The sequence below is a fragment of the Psammomys obesus genome, unplaced genomic scaffold (genome assembly GCF_907164565.1).
Source record: "Psammomys obesus unplaced genomic scaffold, mPsaObe1.curated_primary_1811, whole genome shotgun sequence".
NCBI classification, from domain to species: domain Eukaryota; kingdom Metazoa; phylum Chordata; class Mammalia; order Rodentia; family Muridae; genus Psammomys; species Psammomys obesus.
In genome coordinates, this window is record NW_026586589.1 from 8,863,319 (window position 1) to 8,882,873 (window position 19,555).

Consider the following 19,555-nt stretch of genomic DNA (forward strand, 5'->3'; position numbering starts at 1 on the left):
AGTGAAAAGGCTTAGTAGGTCAAGTGTTTCCTGTGCAAGCCTGACAATCCCCAAAGCCCACATAAAGGTGGAAAAAGAAATCTCCAGAGTTGTCCTTTGAGCTCTACAAATGGTGCAACATACATGTCTACCACTCCACACCACACACACATAATAGCAATAAATGTAGACAAAACCAACCAACCAAGTAAACAAGCAAACCATCCCATCTCAGAGCATATTTGGATCCAATCTCTTTATTGTCGGGTTCCCCCCCCCGCCCGCCCCAACCCCCCTTACTTTCAAACCTATAGAAAAACCCAAGCCTGGGAATGTCCTGGGGAAGAAGGGCAGAGTGTATTCTGCCCCTTGGCCCAGGCAGTGCAGACAGGAAGAGTGCATGGGGTAAGGGTAGGCCAGTAACTCCACTTGCAAAGGATGTAGCACTCACTGGCTGGGATGCATGGGGAGAGAAGTGCCAGCTGCCAGCTTTCTTCTGGTACCCACTACAGACTGGCATCCAGAGATGGGTGCCTGGCTTGAGGCCTGAGACAGTGATGCCTTTCTGCTGGTGGCCATCGTTCCTGTCAAGCTGAAAAAGAAAAAGGCAAAGAAGAAAATTAGGCTGAGAGGAAGAAATTTTTATCATAAGGGTAAAAAAGGGGGTATACTGTCCGCCCAATTTTCTGACCATGGGAAAGGCCTTCAAGCCCTGCCCTGAGCCTCAATACCTACTGTACACTAGTTTCACACTGTACAATAAACAGCTCTCTGGATACAAGTAAATTCATTAAGTTCTAAGAGGAAAGACTTACATGTGGAATTTTCTGATCTGGAAGCTCTTACTTGTGGAGATCCTGTATTACAAATGTGTGATCTACTGAGGTATCTCTGTCAACTGTAAACCTTCTCTAGGTACTATACAGAGCCTGAGTGGAGGCTGTGGGGCTGCATGTTAATCAGTTCAAATTTAAGCTCCAATTACTACCTTGGAATTCCATGGGACATGCTATTTCATTCTACTTTTCCACATCTGCACTTCCACTTCTGTTACATACACACAATCCTAATCTTGCAGGGTAGAAGAGGAAATCCGATAAAATAACAGCTCCTTCATACAGGCATGCAGGGCATCTCCTCCTCATAATAGGCTCAAGTTGAACCCCAAACTACAGCCCATGAGAAATTTTCCAGTCACCCCCTCTGAAGATGAACGGCACCTTTCCCCTTCTCTGCAGGGCTAGGCCACAGAAAAGGCAGTGCTTGTCTTTATTGCATCCTGTAGACTGTCACAATGCTGTGCAACAATGAAGAGTGCCTGTCCTCTCTCCCTATGGAACGAACCTTCTTCCTTGTAATACACAGACTAAGCTGCACAGCATTTCTTCCACGACTCCCAGACCACCCTTTTTCTCTATGATCATCCTGCTCCCAAGGGAGCCCTTTTTAGGTGTCCCTGGTTTGCATGGGCACAGGAGTAAGGCTGCATTACATGTGAAGACCTTCAGCCTTGGCACAGTGTGGCCCTCTAGACCCATGTCAGGGAAGAAGTTATAGCCTCCACTTCATTGCTTTCCTGTGCTTCCCTATCCACCCTCCCAGTCCATACCTGTTTATTGCAAGGCTCCATCTTCTGCATCTGTGTCCTGGCTGTGCTCCTGAGAGGAAAAAGACAAGCACATATCACCCACTCCAGGTCCCAGGTTCTATCCTGAGCCATTGTTCAGGAAGGCCCTGTGGTTCAGAGCACTACTGGAGGACAGTTAGAAAAGAGGTCCAACTAAAGAAAATCAGCAAATGAAACTGGCTTAGGATGCTGAGAGGGTCATTTGAAGCTCCCACAGGAAAAGGGGAAGGAGCAGTCATGTGATTTGCTGGTGTAAGAGGGACACACTTTTATGCATGGAGCCCCGTCATGGCTCCATGATCTCACCCTGAATAGTCAGTATATACAGGAATTAGCTTCTTTAAGGGACAGTCTGCCAGAAGCTTCAACGGCTTTTAAAAAAATTCTTATGTGTAATTAAAATTCCTATCTTCCCATGACTTCCCCGTCAACTCCCAACCCTCCCTTTATAGGCTGTGTGCTGTGTGCTTCTTAGGCCCAATTCTCCTCTTCAATACACCTACAGTAGAAGACAGAGTAGACCCTGGGTTTTGCTGAGGTCTGCCCCAGTCTTGAATGGGACTTCTGAACAATAACTCAAACATGGCTCATTCTTCCTATTCCTCATAGAGCTGAAGTTCTAAAAAGCAGAAAGGATAGAACTTGGGGGAACAGCCAACTCTGGCTCTTTCACCGTGACCCTCTGACAGCCCAGCCCTTCCAGGTCACACAGCTGGGCCTTACCAGCTCCTCCTCACTATGTGTTAGCAGTCCCTCCTCATCACCATCATCTCGAGTTTGTACTTCTCCTTGGGGTGTGCCTGCCTCAGAAGCTGTGTCTTCTTGGGGGGCCGGTGGCCGGCTACTGCTGCAACTCCCACTGCCACCGCCACTGCTGCCGCCACCAACACTGCCACTGCCGCCACTGCCGCCCCCTCCTCCAGCACTGCTGCTGTCACCCTTCTTCTTGCCATCTGAAAGGATAAAGTGGAAAAGGGACCAGAATTCAGCTAAAGCAGCTACTCAAGCACACACTGGCCACTGTCAGTAGGTCCCAATGTGCTGGTTCTGGGGGTCCTACCCCTTCCCCAGGGCTGCCCTCAAAGCTGACCTGGGTTGGCCTTTTGTTCCTCTGCGATCTGTTCCAAGCGACCCAACAGGGCATCGATGTTGGACTTGATCTGTGTCAGCTCTGTTTTGATGGTCTGTAGCTCACTGCTCTTTACTGGGAGTGGAGAGGAGACAGGGTTATCACTTAGATGCATGATGCAAACAAAACCCAGCCTCATTCTGTCAACTAGGGAGGTGATTCTTTTCTGGTTTGTTTCCTGCCCAGTGAAAAGGTCTCTTCTCAGAGAACTGAGAGGCCATCCTTAGGGTGTGAAGCCCATACATATGAATCTGGCCATGAGACCTCTTGATCTCTAGGGACTGCAGGTGAATAAAAATGTAGGTTTGGGTATTGTATGCTACTCATCTGTAATCATGGCATTTGGGGGGCTAAGACAGGGGGATTGTTAATTCAAGGTTAACCTGGTTTGTCACGAGATCCTGTCTCAAAAGATCAAAAGAAAAGAAAAAAAAAAAAAAGGTATATGTTCCTGTGAACGCCTAAGTAATGGCATGTGTCTTTGCTGTGTTACAGGGCAGAGTTTATTCTAAAGGTACAAAAGGGTCTTTTGCAATCAGATTTCCTTGGTGCTCGACTAAAGTATACAGAGACCAGAATAAACCTGTCCTTATCTCTTATTAGAGAAAAACTACTGCTGCTTCCTCAGTGGGTGTCTCACCACAGTACTGGACTTTTTTCCCCCTGAAGCACTTGATTGTGTAAGAGTAACATCAATTGTAGATTTGTTCCTTTACTTTTCAGTGTTAAGTACGAGTCACTGGACAGTGGAGGCAGAGGCAGGCGGATCGGATCTCTGTTGAGTTCAAGGCTAGCCTGGTTTACAGAACGACTTCAGGACAGCCAGGGCTACACAGAGAAACCCTGTCTTGAAAAAAATTATGAAAGTATAATGAAGGGGCTGGAGAGATGGTTCACTGGCTAAGAGCACTGATTTGATTGCCAGCTGTGGGTAACTCCAGTCCCAGGGGACTGCTTCTGACCTCCAACCAGCACTGCATATAAATGGTACGGAGACATGCATCCACATAAGATAAAAGTTAAAAAATGTTACAAAATGAAATTCTATTATTTTAGTGATGATTAAAAAGGAAAAAAAAAAAACCCATCTAGAACAGTGGTTCTTCCTTCCCAATGCTGCAATTCTTTAATACAGTTCCTCATGTTGTAATGACCCGAACCATAAAATTACTTCATAACTATAATTTTGCTACTGTTACAAACCATAATGTAAATATCAGACATACAGTGTATCTGATATGCAACTCCCAAGGGGATCAACAACCCAGAGGTTGAAAACCACTGATCTAGAAAGATTAAAGATGTCACCAGGGGCTGGAGAGATGGCTCAGTGTTAAGGACCACTGTCTGCTCCTCCAAAGGACCTGGGTTCAATTCCCAGTACCCACATGGCAGCTCACAACTGTCTGTAATGCTAATTCCAAGGGATGTGACACCTTCACAATAATGCACATAAAATAAAATAATTATTAAAAAAAAAAAAAGATGTCACTAGGAAGCTGGGCACGGTGGCACACGCCTATAATCCCAGCACTCTGGGAAGCAGAGGCAGGAAGATCTCTGTGAGTTTGAGGCCGACATGGTCTACAAAGTGAGTCCTGGACAGCCAAGGCTACACAGAGAAACCCTGTCTCAGAAATGAAATGAAATGAAATGAAATGAAATGATGAAATGAAATAATGAAATGAAATAATAAAATAAAATAAAAAAGTAAAATAAAAAAGTAAAATAAAATAAAATAAAATAAAATAAAATAAAATAAAATAAAATAAAATAAAAAAAGTCATCAAGATATAGCGGTGCACATCTTTAATCCCAGAACTCAGGAGAGAGAAGCAAAAGACTCTCTATGAGTTTCAGGTCAGTTTGGAGTTCCAAGCTGTTTCAAAATAAGACAAAAAACAAAAAAATTGAAAGAGGTTACTCACACTTGATTTTGGCTGAGCCAGTAGTGATGGCTGTGGAGCGGGCAAAGAGCTTGACAGGTATTGTAGTTTTGACACGGCGAACCAAAGGGACTGTGACACGAGGTCGCTTCACTGGAACAGCCCTGGGCACAGGCACTGGAGAAAGGCGGCCACGATAATCAAAGAGCCTGTGAAGGTAAATAGACCAGAGGCTGCAGCATGGCCTGTGACCACCAGGAGGCACTACAACAAAGCCTTACAGGCTTTACCTGTGTAGCCTGTAAGGGGCCAGGGAGGATGTGAAAGCTTTCTGGATCCTAAGGGCTGATAAAATCCTTACTATTTCCACCTTACCCAGAGCGAGGCCAGGAGAAGCAGTGTAGGAACAAACAGCCCTGTTTCAGAAAGGAGCCGTTCCTGAGGTCACTGACACCAGCCTTCTACTCAGATTACTGGCACCCCAACCTTTGATAATCAGCTTGTAATCTCAAAGCAGCATTAATGAGTTGGAAACAGAAGTTTGAAAATTGGTGGCCAACACTTGAACCTTGGTTTTCCATTTTCTTAGTGAGGATAGCTATTTAAATTCTGTGGTAAAACATGAGAACCTGGTTAAAATACCAGAGAAGTGAAATCCAGGAACTGACATACTCAACCAAGGAGCATGGCTCCAGACTCTAAGCCCCTGTGTTCTTATGGACCACACCAACACCCTTTTTAATTCAGAGATCCAGGCCAAGAACTCAACAGCATCTCAAGGGTAGGCAGTTGAATGAGACTCAAAAGCTCCTCGACTGCGTGCTAGCACTCTAACATCATAACCTGGCCTTCTCCAGAAGGGACTCTTTTCCTGAATTCAAGACAGAAACTCAGAAGGTAGGGAAATCTCCCACCAAATATGCTATCATCATGGTTCTGAAGGGAACTACAGCCTTGGTCAGGGATACATACTCTGAAACTACTTTCTGGATGAGTCATGGTACCTGCCATCACTAGAAAATTCAAGGTCCTTTTTTTTTTTTTTTTGTGGGGGGGGGGGGGGGGTGGGGTGCTCTGTTCAAAGAGTCCTGAAGCTGATATCAGGCTCAGAGAATAAATCCAATCCCAGATCCTTCATTTGACCTGACCTACAAGGCTCTGGTGTTGGTCAGAAATCACTGAACCACAGAATCCCAGAGATACAGGAGCCCTGAGAAATCATTTGGTGTAGCCCATCTCACTGACTAATAGAATTTGCCAAAAGCCAGATAATCCATTCAGTGGCAGAACTCATCAGCATCCAAGTCTCCTGACTTTTAGGTTCTGGCACGGTACCACATTATTTCCTGAAAACACTCACAGCAGAGAAAATGGTTCAGAAAAGCTGTTTTCCCCGGACTGTTTCAGCAAGAAGAAGAAAGGAGAGTTTCTGACTCGGTCTTTACAACAACTTCTCATCAAACACGTGGCCAAGAGCTGGCATTATGGTTAGTTTTGTAATCCCTGCACTCAACAGGCAGATGTAGGTAGGAAGATAATGAATCTGAAAACTGTTAACAAACAAACGTGGCTAGGGTCACTGAGATAGGAGCCCTTAGCTTCAAGGTTGAAGTCTAGATAGAATTTGGGCTAAAAGACCGATGACAAACCATAAGAATTAATTCAGGCCTCCAAATAACGGATGACCTCTTTCTTGGTCATAAGGGTCCAACTCAACTATCTGTAGACTTCCTTTTTGGCTAGGTGAACACCTTATAGAAACATAAACTGAACAGTGTTAAGGGCTCAAGAACTGCCTATGCAGGCACAGTGCCTGGTTTTGTATCCCAGCTGCCCTGTGTTCATCCCTTAGCTGTACACTACAGGACTAGGAAGAGGCAAGGCAACCAGAGTGTGAAAGTTTGGTGTGATGGTCAGAGCTCTGGCCTGAGCCCTTGGAGAACGAGACCCTAGTCCTAACTCTGTCACTGATTGGTGAAGCAACCTTGAAACAAAGACCCATTCACACTTCTGTGCTTCAGTTCCCAATTGGAGGACTTTATAAGCTATACCAGCAATCTCTCATGACCCTTCCAATTTGGCTGTTTAGCACTTGGACACGCCCCTTCCCTGCTCACCTGGCACAGAAGTAGTCTTGGTAGTAATCATAGTCAAAGCTGTAGCCACTGGGAAAACAAAGGGAGATGGCCACTCAGCCCACTTCTCCACAGGTCCTCATCTACAAATGTCTTCCTAAATTCTAAGCTCAGAACACTGTCACTATAAGCATTACTCCCTCTGTGAAAAGAGGGACCCATCCCATGTATTAAAAAAAAAAAAAAAAGCCATAGAGCCCCACCTGTATATGGCAGTTGCTGCTCTCTTTAGCCCCTTGGGTCTATTAGGCTTGGGCTCTCCAGCCATGTTGATGTCTGTGTGGAGGGAAGAAGCAGAGTTCGAATGCTGACGTGACAGAGTAGACTCAGACATTGCCATCATGCCTCCACATATTTACATAGTACACACATGGAATTGAGTTAGTCAAGGGGCTTCATATATTTAATTTTCAAACCAACACCGAATAGATATGTCTAGTTGCATATTCATTATACATTCAGACACATACATAAGTCTTCACATACCATACATGACATATAAATACACATTTTTCAATTAGGGTCTTAAAAATCAGGTATAAACACATACACACACTCATACACATATCCAGGGAAGAAAGTCATGTACAGATAACATCTACACTCAAATGCAGTCAGACTGCCTATAGGCAAAGAAGCCTATACATAGTCATTGGTGTTTATAAACACCTTTATGCCTAGCATAGTGCTTAGCTTGTAAGATGAAAAAATATTCAGTAAAAAATAAATAAATAAAGAACATCTGCTTCTATACTCACGAATATTCTCATACACATTTAACATGTGAGAGTATGTGCTCCCATATTCTCTATACAATCACATCTCAGTCACTAACACATATCATATATTCCTTCTAAAACGTAAGTATGTGAGTATGCACACAAACACAACACTCTGTAGATACCAACACAGCTATCAATAATGCCAAGAGCATGCTTCTTTCCTTTACTTGTGTTCACAGCGCCTCATAGCTTCCAGAAAGGATTCTAACCCACAACTTCTATAGACTGAGATAACAGGATATACTAGTCCATTTTGTTCCTTTTCTATGGAGAATCTGGGTTTTAACTAGAACCAAAACCCGTGTTAATAAGAGACTATGACGGAAGATCAGTGAGTGCATTGCTCAACCCACATTGCGAAACATCTTCTTGCAACAGACAGAAATTAACTAGAGACCCACAATGGGACAATTTGAGACCTAGCAGCACTCAGTTTTAAGTGGGATGTCAACAGAAATTTGTTTAACTTACCCAGGGTCTGTCCTGCCAGCACGCGCCCATTCTCTCCTAGCACAGCTGCACGGGCATGGCGCTCATTGGCGTACTGGACAAAGGCATAGCCTTTGTGCACAGAACAGCCAGCCACACGGCCATACTTGGAAAAGATGGTCTCCACATCTGACTTTTTTACCACAGCTGTATTTAGGTTTCCAATGAAGACCCGAGAGTTGATGGACTTGGGGTCATTCTTGTTGGTTACATTGCTGGTCTGAATCTTCAAGGACATGGTGTCCACCTGAAAAGAGAATGCCACAGTGAAACTGGGTTCCCAGGCTAGCTTCAGGGAATGTTCGTAGCCCATCCTGACTAACCTGGATTGCTCCTTGCCTTTCTATACATTCTCATCCTTATGGGAGCTATCCTCCCTTATCATACACATTCTGTTTTCTTGTTACATTATTAAGGGTGCTCCTAATATTATGCTAGGTGCTTTACAATGTTTCCTTATTTGATACAGTACACAGGAAAAAACAAAATTGGAAGGTCACAATGCTGGGCAACAGTAAGGCTGGGTTCACCAGTCTGCTTGACTCCAATTCTTTTTAACTACATAACTTTTAAAAAAAATTTTATTTAAATTTTATTTTATGTGCATTAATGTAAAGCTGCCAGATTCCTTAGAATTGGTATTACGGACAGTTGTGAGCTGTCATGTGGGTGCTGGGAATTAAACCTGGGTCCTTTGGAAGAGCAGACAGTGCTCTTAACCACTGAGCCATCTCTCCAGCAACAACTACATAACTTTTAAAATATTTACTTCAAATGTTACCCCACTTAAAAACTAAACTTATTAACTTTCTACAGCTTTTCTCTTTGTTCTTTCAACATGGAACAAAAGCAAAAAGGACATATGGTAATTTCAAGAGATGTTTCCTAGAGAACAGTCCCCTATTATAAAAATTGCTCAGGCTGATCTAGATGTATCTCATCTTTACTAACATTGCCAGTAAAGTCTTTTACTGTAACAGCCACTCTGCAAGGTTTGCTTACATAGGCCTTACCAGGCACACACAGTATGCTGAAGGTAACATTAAATACTGAGTGATCCCAAGAACTCATGGGTGAACATAGCTTACTTTACCAGAAACTGAGATTCTGATAATTTTTTTTTTCTGGTAAGAGTATTATTAACTTTCTAGTAAGAGGCACTTAAATACATTTAAAGCCCATTTCTATCAACTTCATCACTCTGCATCCAGAGGTAAAGCCAATTTAAATACTTTACACATTTGCCTGAGAACAGTCTTTAAGTAATTTCTTAGTTATCCACTTAAAACTGATTAAAAATCTGTTCAGCTTAGAGATGAGTTTGCAACCACTTTTTTATGTCTGTATAGATAAATATACACAGGTCAGTAGACAAACTTAGGTATCATTCCTCAACTGAAGTCTACTTGTTTGGTTTTTTTTTTTTTTTTTTTTTTTTTTTTTTTTTTTTTTTTTTTTTTTTGTCTTTGTGAGACTTTTTTCACTGTCTTTAATTTCCCTAAATAGGCCAACGTGGGTGGCCAGCAAGCCTAACTCTGCCTCCTCCAGAATTGGGATTATAATGTATGCCCCTCTACCTGATTTTTTAAAATGTATGTCCTGTTAGCCACAACGAAGCACAACTTTAATCCTAGCACACAGAGGTCTGTGAGTTTAACCCATGTTCTACATGGCTAGGGAGACCCTGACTTAAAAAAAAGTTCTGAGGACCAAACTCAGGCTCACTGACCTACCCTGTAACTATTTTTCATTCTCTACACTCCGGCAATGAATCTATTACACCACAGGTCCTCTCCTCAGAGAGTGGTTGCACCCTGGCATAAGCCCCAAGAGAAGAGGATGTTAATTCCAGCAGGATTGGTTTGTAGTTTGGCCTTGGCATTTGCACTTGCTAGCCCTATGTTCTGCTTACTCCTAGGTTCTGCTTACTTCTTAGTTTATATATTTTGCCTAGAAGCAAAATATATAAAAATCTTAATCAGCCTGGTGGTTTATGATACCTAATATTGTTGTTGTTGGTGGGGGTGGGGGTGGGGGGTAAAGACTTATTCTTAGAGAATTAGGTAAAAATAGAAGCGGAAGAAATCTGTTATCTTTTTGTGTTGGTAGGTAAAGAGATCCCACTTCAATGTCTCCTCTGTATGCAACTCTGTAGACTCCCTTCCTTGAAGTTGGCTGGTTTTAACCAGCTGGTGGCACTGTTTACAAATGAAACACAGGTTGGACCATGGCATGTGATTAGGGAAAGAAACTGCTCCCAGATCTGAGTTTGCAATAAACCCAATGGATGGACAGGAGTCCAATATGGATATGTACTACCAAAGCAAGGGACTCAGAGCTTATCTTGCTGTTACTAATCAGAGGCTGGGGTGAGCTTTAGAAATGACTCGGAAGAGACAGGCTCTTGTTATTAAGTCACTTTTACACCCCAACCAGCGACACTGATACAGCAGTGCGGAACACCAGGAAGAGTGCCCACGAACATACCCGACACACTCTTCATAAGCAACAGGGAACACTTAGACCGCCCAACCTTCAGTAACAACAATCCTCCCACCTGGATGACGAGTCATTCGAAAGTTAATTCCTTGTCCATCCAGAAATACAAAAAAGACGGTACCTGTGTGATATCAATCTTTCGGAAAACTATGTTTTGGCCAGAGAGATGCCACTTTATTTTGTAGGAGGGAGCTAACCAGGCCTGGGGTGTGGGCTGGGAAAGAGGGGAAGGAGAAATATAAGCGGCTGCTGGCTCTGCAATTCATCTGCTAGGGACAGAGTAGTTATGGATTCCCTCAGATTGTTAGGAGCCTCTAACACAAGAGAGTTGGAAGCATTCACTGGTTTGGGGCAGAACGGTCTTTCTGGTTTGGCCCTGCCAATCTTTTTTTTCCTCACATGAGCTTTGGCACAATAAATATAAAAGAACTTTGCAAACCATGGAGACCTTTACAAGACCAAATACTACTATAACTTTGTGTTTGTCTGTTCTAGTAACAGCAACACTAGTGGGACCATCCTAGATGAGAGTCGTGATCAGACTGGAGCACATTCTTAGGATACCAAGACTCAACCACGTCACCCTGGTCTCACCTCTAGAAATGACACAAAAGTATATAGATGTGGCTGCTATGTGGAACATGCTTTGGTACCCAAACTCCAAACTCCCAATCTATACCTTCCCAGTTGATTTTTTAAGTCTTGTATGATGCTTTTGGCATGCAGGCTGTATGCTGCTCTGTAGATTCCCTAAGCCCAAGAGGACACATTATCTGGAGACGTGTAAAACACTTAAATGGTACTATAAAGGTATGTACGATACTGTCTAGCTTCCAGGCCTGGCTTTCTAGTCTGGTCCAAATACTTACCTTCACAAACTACTCTCGACTTAATAAGGACCTATATTTTATGTTTTTTTTTTTTTCTTTACCCCTCCACCCCTTTAAAGACAATGCCTTAGCATGTAGCAAAGGCTGGCCTTGAAGAACTTGCTATATAGCCAAGAATGGTCTTAAACTCCTGACTCTTCTGCGTCTAAGTGCTGGGATCATAAACATATACACCTAGCCTCTTTCTGGATTTTTCAAGGTTTCCATGTAGCTCAGAGTGGGGACTGTAAAAATATCAATAACCTTTTCAGCAGAAACTATTTAATTTGATAAACTATTCCCCACTGCCAGCCAAACCTTGCTTTATAAATTGTATAACCCGAGAGCAAGGTCCTGGCAGCTCCAAAGGTTTTTATGCTTAACAATAAGCTAAAGACAGGTGAATGGTGGGACTGGGGAGGGCAGAGGCAATATAACAAGCACTTGTGTCATTAAGAGATATCTGTAATGTTCTATTAGCATGAACTTTGTGCATATGTCCATACTGAGGCAAAGAATGGAGAAAAACCTGGCCAGGATACCATGGTTTACAAATAGCATAGCCAAGATTACTCCAGGGTTGGGGGTGTCCTCTGGCTCTAAGTCTACTAGGTATTTTTTTGTTGCTGTTTGTTTTTTGCCTTTGTCCTTTGATATCCTCTTTCCCTTTCCTCCTCCATTCTGCACCCCACTCCCAAATCATTCAAGCTGGCCTTGAATTCATCTCCCTACCTCCACTTCCCAAGTGCTAAGATTATAGGCATGTACTATGCTACTCCACAAGATCAGGATTTTTTGTACCCTATTTTTCCTTTAGGTGAGATGGGCATCCAGGAAAGCATGGAGCAGAAAACAAAGGCAGCAAGTCAAAAATACTGCTCTGTTGGGGGAAACTAGAGGGGGTTGCCTCCTAGGCCAATGTCTTTACTTTCACTTGCTAAGTAAACAAGTACTTAAAAGATGGAGCCGTAAACTAATTAAACCCAGACAAAAGCTTTGAAATGCAATTACAACTCAAAGGATGGGCCAACTTCTCCAAGTTAGCAAGAACAGAAAATTGGCAAAACCAAACCATTTTCCCATGTTCAAACATTTAAGACAGAAACTATGTTTTAGGACACAAAAGCCAAATTTAGGAGGAAAACAAAAAACCCCACAAACAAACCAAATTTGCAAATGTACAAAAGCCCTAAAAGGTTATCTTTAACTCAAAACTTTGGTTAACTGAGAACCTTCCCCAAATATACTGCAGTAATTCACACATCTCTTCTCATTTAATCTTCACAATCGCCCATGAGTATATTTTTTTAAAGAGAAAAATTAGAAACAAAGCAAAGCCACAACTGGAGTTCTGAAAGAAACAGCATCCACAGGGAGACAGACTGTATGTGCAGAAATTCCTTAAGCAATAGTTTCTAGGCAAGAGTACTGAGTCAGACATATATATCCTCCTTGTCTTTCCCCATTTCTACACTTCTTGAGCTTACACAGGACTTTAGTGAATAAAGCTATGGATGTGTGCAGCCTCTGCATTTACATACTCACTCTTTCCTCAAATTCTATGTTGCCATCTAATTCCCAATGTGAAGACACAGTTGATCAACAGGCCTTCTGTCCATCCCCAGCTGCCTCACAACCATGAGCACCTAAGCCAAGGACGCATTAGACAGTTATCTTTATCACTGGCAACAACTTTCTAAACCACCCAGATTGTGAAGGGTTCTCTAAAGACAAAAGGCAATGGAGTCTTTAGAAGGTGATTATATCACAAGAGCCAACTCTGCATAAATGGGTTTCAGGACCTTTTTAATATAAAGATACTCCAGAGAACAACCTTGCCCTTTCCACAATGGAAGAACAGAAGAAAAAGACAGCTGGTCCTGGAACCACAGGCACACTTACCAGACAGATACCTTCATTTTGGACTTCTCAGCCTCTATAACTTGAAGAAATAAATTTATTTATAAAATGTTGACTTACAGAATCATGAAAGAACTAAAATAATATTACTGCTAGCCCTGTTTGGTTTTTTGTTTTATTGGGGCTTTTTCTTTTTTAAAAAAAGGTTGAAGATTTTTTGAAGTTATATGACTTATGTAAGGTCAAACAGCTAGTGAGAGGGTTTGACATCCTACAGTCTAGATGCATCTGCTGTAAACCTGACTCTGACTCTACCATGCCTCCCTTGTTAGGCCTCCATTCCTGCCTCACAGATTAGGTCTAGTGTTTAACCCTGCCCAGGACTGGACCTATTCCTTGAGAATGTTCACCTCTGGGAGGAGCTGCTGCTCTTGCTCTTTCTGACCCAATGTTGCTTCTTTAGGTTTAGCCAGTCCTGTTGGGTTATTTCTGCTTTTATTCTCCTCCCTTTGCCCTTAGATAACCCAAGGACGACAGTAAATAGTAAATAGCTTTCGGTGATATGGGACCATCTCTGGAGAAAGCTAAGCAATGAGATGGATCAATGTCCAGGGACCCTTTAGCCAAGAGATCTTGGTTACCAGGCCGCCATGGATGATAGAACATCTATTAATCTTATTAAACTCATCAGGGCTCCACTCATTAACACTACATAAATGATCATAACGGGCCAAACAGACCTAATTTCTCTAGTAGTACTGACAATTTCCACTCCCAAGAGAAACCTCAGCTCTCAGCCAAACACAGAAGTGCAAGCTGAACTGGCTACAGACCTATAAGGCTCCACTTTGGCTTAGATTCTTGTGATTTCTACAAATACATCCTTATTCTGAAAACAGAAACCACCTCCCTGATTATCTCTTTAAATCTGTGTAGTGACCAAGTAGGTAATCAATGTGAAAGTGCTATTGTATCTGTAACAAACTATTAAAATATACAGATTATATCTATTTCTACTACTGCCCAGTTTCTATGCCTCATATTCAACAACCACATTTTAATGTTCTGTGTGCTGACCCTGCTGAGAAAAATAGAGTGCTCTACTTGTTTGTCAAGAATCCTCTTTCACCAGGCAGGGTGGCACAGACCTTTAATCCCAGCAATTGGGAGGCAAAAGCAGTATGTCTCTGCTAGCCAGGTCTACACAGTGAGTTCCATTTTGTGCAGGCTGTCCTCTGACCTCCACATGGGTACCCACAGACTACTGACTAACTAAACAAATGGGGTTTTGTTGTTGTTTGTAAAGAAATTAAGCCAGGAGACTGGAGAGAAAGTGGTTAAGAGCACTGGCTGCTCTTCCAGAGGACCAGGATTTAATTCCCAGCAATCACATGGCAGCTCACACCAGTCTGTAACTCCAGCTCCAGCTTCTAACACCCTCACACAGACATACATGCAGGTAAAATACCAATGAACATAAAATAAAAATAAATTTTATATATTAAGTTTAAAATAAATCAGGCATGGTGATACACACCTTTAATTTCAACACTCTAGAGGCAGAAGCAGGCACATCTCTGTGAGTTCAACAAAAGCCTAGTGTGATGGCTATTCTGGGTTGTAATTTGACTATATCTAGAATTAACTAAAACCAAAGCAGCTGGGCATTCCTGTGAGGGATTCTTTTCAATTAAATCATCTGAAGTGGGAAGACCCACTTCTAATCTGGATCTTTGAGGTGGGAAAATGCACCTGGTGGCAGCACATGCCTTTAATCCTAGCACTCAGGAGACAGAGGCATAAGTAGGTGGATCTCTGTGAGTTCAAGGCCAGCCTGGCCTACAAAGTTCCAGAATATCCAGGGCTACAAAGAGAAACCCTGTCTTGAAAAACAACAACAAAACAAAAGGAGGAGGAGGAGAAAAGGCAAGGGAGGGAGGGGAGGAAGGGAGAGAAGAAAAAAGGGAGAGAGGAATGACAGAAGAGAGAGGAGGGAGAGAATCAATGAATGAATGAATGAATGTTATGGTTTGGATCTGATAGCTTCAAAGGTTCATGAAGTCTTATTTTCTAACTAGAAGCACTATTTAATGACTGGACTGTGAGGATGCCAGTCAGTCTATCAAGGATTAACCCACTAATGAGCTCATGGCTGAACAGGCTGCAAGGAGGCAGCATATTAAGATGAACAGTTTGGCTTTACTGTGTCCTCTACCATGACACTCTGCTTTACTACAGACCCAGAAACAAAAAACTAAACATGGGTTGACACCTCTGAGACGATGTGTCGAAGTAAATCCTCACTTTCCTTAACTGATATCTGCAATGCCCTATGAAAACATACTAATCCAGTCTAATCCAACTCTGATGGTTTTTACCTTGTGTCATCTCCCAATGTAGCATATTCAACCTGAGTAAGAGAGTCAAACAGGAAGTCTATAATAATACTGTTGTCCCTGTTTCAGTATCTAGTACTTAAAACCTTCAACAGTGTCTCCTCTCCAAGCCTGTCAAACCATCAAAGCATAAGAAGTATTCTAGGCTTTGCCTAGGCCACCCTCACACATTTGTGCCCAAAGACCCTAGTTCTGTACTATTTCATTGTTGTCACTATGTAGTAAGCCTTGAAGGGATATGTAAAACAGAAACAGAAGGCAGGGACTAGGCTTCCGTTCTCTCTCCACAGCATGGTCAGAGTGTATATTCCACCTTTCCTGTATCTTATACACAAATTCCACTTTGTGGTTTTAGGTGCAAGCTTAGAATCTATGAGAACTGTTCCTTAACAGTTATGAGAAAATGTAACAAACAGTGGGTAGAGGACTATCTTAATAATCTGCAAAACTGACTTAAGATACTAAGAAAAATCTCCCACAAACCTACCTATCTATTCAATCGTAAGTAAAACTCCAAATTCTAAGTTATTTGTGAACCAAATATTAACAAATACACTGTGTATTTATCCACTTAGTAATTAGACTGGGACTAGTCTTAGTCAAATGTGGGGACACCCACATGGTCAGAAAGCAGATGTGCCCTGGTACAAGTCCACTGCCCCAAGAAGTAACCTAAGTAACCTAATCGGAATTCAGAAGAAGGAGAGGAACAAGGAAGAAGGACTTACCAAAAGAGAGATTGTCTAAGATGAATTACCACTGGGTGAGGCAAGAAATTGTAGGAATAATACATGGAATTGTGCCTTTCAAACTTATCCTTCCTCACCTGCCTCTATAAATACACACAGACTTAAAGAAGCTTCCCTAGTCAATTTCTGCTGGATGTTTTGAGAACCTGATATGATATTTTACTAGGCTATCTATCATCTACCTATATATCTATCATGTGCTATTTATTCTTTTATTTTGGATTGCTATATACTTACCTCACTTGTTCAAAACCGAAAATATGACTATCACAGGTCATTCTCTGGAACATATGAAGCACTTTTTTACTATGAAGCAGACGATGGTGTATGTTCAATGTAACCAAAAACAAACAAGTTAGTTCTTAGTCCTATTTAAGCCGGAGCTGGCACAAATATGAGTGAGACCAGAGTTGGTTCTCTCAACCATGGCCAAGAATGGCCTCAATGCTGAGTCTAGGGCTGGTCAGTTTCTGATCCTTTAGGCACAAATTCATGTGCTCTTTCTTCAGAGTATACTCACAAGGCCAAGAGTCAATCAGCACTTGCTGTGAAACTGCAAGGTGGCCCTCCCCCACTTTTCATGCCTCCCAAGGCTGGCTCCTCACAGTGATAATGTGGCAAGATTAGTCACTGCTTGCTGTTGCTTGATTATAGCTATTCTTTGCTGTAAATGAAGTTTAAAAGTCAAAGGGTTTGTGACATACGAGTCTTTCTCCTGCAGAGAAGTCAGGTAGTGACAAATGCCACTCTTGTTCTGCTATCCATTGTAAGTTGGAAGGTGCCATGTTCCAATTACTGGAGACCCCAGTGCAGCTCATGAAAAACCTTGCTTGAGGCTGCAGCCATTACTCAGGCCTGGCAGGACTACTCTAGGCCCAAGCCCCATTGAATAAGAGGGAATAAGAGGGAACAAGAGTAGTTTCCTTACTTTTGAGCCAGTCCCTTTCACCTTTGCCTTATATTAACCTTAGTGGTTTAAACACATTTCATAGAACCATGTTGATTATCTCAAAGTAATCAGCTTAGAGACTGCCTAAGACATGAGGAAATAAGATCATCTATATAGTCAGATGAAGTGTGACTCTCCAAAAGAAAGTCAGAAGATAAAGTATGTGGGATGTTCAGATAAAACAGAGACTGAAAAGACCTTTAGAGAGCCTCTATTATAATCAGTGGTCATAGTATTCAACACCCATTATATGCCAAGCCCTGTCATGCTAGAAGCTAAGAAATGTAAAATGATAAAATTTGTTCCTTCAGTCATGAAAAAGAAATGAGAAAATTAAGATCCAGACAAAGTTATTTGCTTAAGGTCAAAACTAAATTAGGTCAGTGATAGAATTATAACTCTTCCTCCAGTGACACAAACAAAAAAGCAGAGAGACACAGGAGTGTTCCTATGCACACTTGGCAGAAAATGTCACAGCTCCATCCAGATCCCTCATTACTTACTGCCCTATAACCTACCCAAAGTCTCAGAAAAATGAGGATGATGGATAGGAAGACTTGCTTCAGAGTAGTGGTGAGGATTAAGTAATATGCACAAAGGGCATTAGTAGACACATATATTAAGTAACCAAAATATTTAGCATCAAATCATTGCTAAAGCAACTCTTTGGGGTAGGCATTGATAATTAAATAAACAAGAAGACTGAAGCTCTTTTCCAATTTGTCACACAAAACCAGCAAGCCAGTATTTCTCAAAACTATTAATAAATGATTTTTTTAAAATTCTAATAATTACTGATATAAGAAAATGTCAAGCAACCACAGTGAAGTATTTACTTTCAATTTTTATACTAAGAGTGAACTAGCAATAACAGATGAGCTACAATTTAAAGAATGACTCCAGGCTCTTCCCTACCAAAGTCTATGAAAACAAAGCAAATTAAATTAAAAAAATTATATATATATATATATATATATATATATATAAAATTTCCTCTCTTTCAAGTCATTTAGCTTGAATTTTTTAGTCTCTGGTGTCAAGGCTATTGCCACCACCACCATCCTTTTCTATCTTAGGAGTGAGGAGAACAGGCAGGCCAAGCATATGTTCTTGTAGAAGTAATTTATCTTGGTTAGCTATACTGTAGGCCATGTAAAAGGGAAGACGATTCAGGCTTAACAAGGACTAGAGCAAACTTCTGGTGCCAGAAGCCAGAGAAGAGGAAATATTCCAGAAGAATGATATTTTTGGCTTGGCTCTCTGTACACCAAAAAAAAATAAAAAATCAGGCAGGACCAAAAGGCCATGTCCTAACTTTTTGTGCATGTGGAGGGTAGAGGTCAAGTTTGGGTATCTTTCTTGATCGTGTGCCACCTTTTTTGAGATTTATTTGAGCTCAGATTCTGCTAGAATGATTTTGTGACCTGTCTATCTCTGACCCTGCCCAGCACCAGGGTTACAAACATGTAATGCCACACTTGGCTTTTAGCTGGACACTGGAGATCCATTTTCAATATCCTTGTGTTTGCACAATGTGATGATTTGAATAGTTATGGCCCCACAGACCATGTGTTTGAATGCTTGGTCCACTGGGCACTTTAGAACATACAGCTTTATTGGAGTAGGTATAACCTTGCTGGAGAAGCATGTCACTGTGGCGCTGGGCTTTAAGGCCTCAGCCAGTTCACTTCCTGCTGCCTATCAGGATGTACAAGTCTGATCTCTTTCTCTAGCACCATATCTACTCATACATGCTGCCATGTTCTCCTTTCATGACAATAATGAACATCTGAAACTGTAAGCCAGCTCCAATTAGATGTTTTCCTTTGTAAGAGTTGCAGTAGTCATGGTGTAATGTTGGAGCTAAGGCATTAATGCCACGGCCATCCCAACCCACCCCAAGCCGGTTCTGATGCCCCACAAGCTGTGATCACCCACTGCCACCCATTCTGAATGGCTCACTGCACCCTCCAAGAGCTATGTTTAGAGGCCAATTAAACACATTGTAGCCAGTGGTTCTTTGCCAGTTCCCCTTTTTGCCTAGGGGCAGTCAGACCCTCCTTCCTACCCTAGGGCTGTGGAGGCAGGAGACAAAATGGTGGCAATTCCAGGAACTGACCAGTGACTCTTCCTGCCCGGCCTACGAGAACCAGGCATATTTCCTGCCTCAGAATGCGTACTGCTGACACCATGGGAGCTGGCCATA

General features: G+C 42.2%; 1 protein-coding gene across 3 annotated transcripts in view; it reads right to left on the minus strand.

Annotated features, from left to right (window-relative positions):
• Window positions 1-226: 226 nt before the first annotated feature.
• Window positions 227-19,555, minus strand: part of Raly (RALY heterogeneous nuclear ribonucleoprotein) — an 83,105-nt gene continuing 63,776 nt past the window's right edge. For 2 of the 3 annotated variants that reach the window (XM_055602369.1, XM_055602368.1), the window contains 8 exons: window positions 8,010-8,274; window positions 6,960-7,032; window positions 6,739-6,786; window positions 4,664-4,830; window positions 2,697-2,810; window positions 2,330-2,559; window positions 1,589-1,637; window positions 227-571 (listed from right to left, as the gene is read on the minus strand). In XM_055602369.1, coding sequence (XP_055458344.1) covers window positions 1,593-1,637; window positions 2,330-2,559; window positions 2,697-2,810; window positions 4,664-4,830; window positions 6,739-6,786; window positions 6,960-7,032; window positions 8,010-8,265 — 933 coding nt within the window. In that variant the 5' untranslated portion in view covers window positions 8,266-8,274 and the 3' untranslated portion in view covers window positions 227-571; window positions 1,589-1,592. The remainder of the gene's footprint in view (window positions 572-1,588; window positions 1,638-2,329; window positions 2,560-2,696; window positions 2,811-4,663; window positions 4,831-6,738; window positions 6,787-6,959; window positions 7,033-8,009; window positions 8,275-19,555) is intronic. The other variant, XM_055602370.1, reaches the window with a different exon arrangement.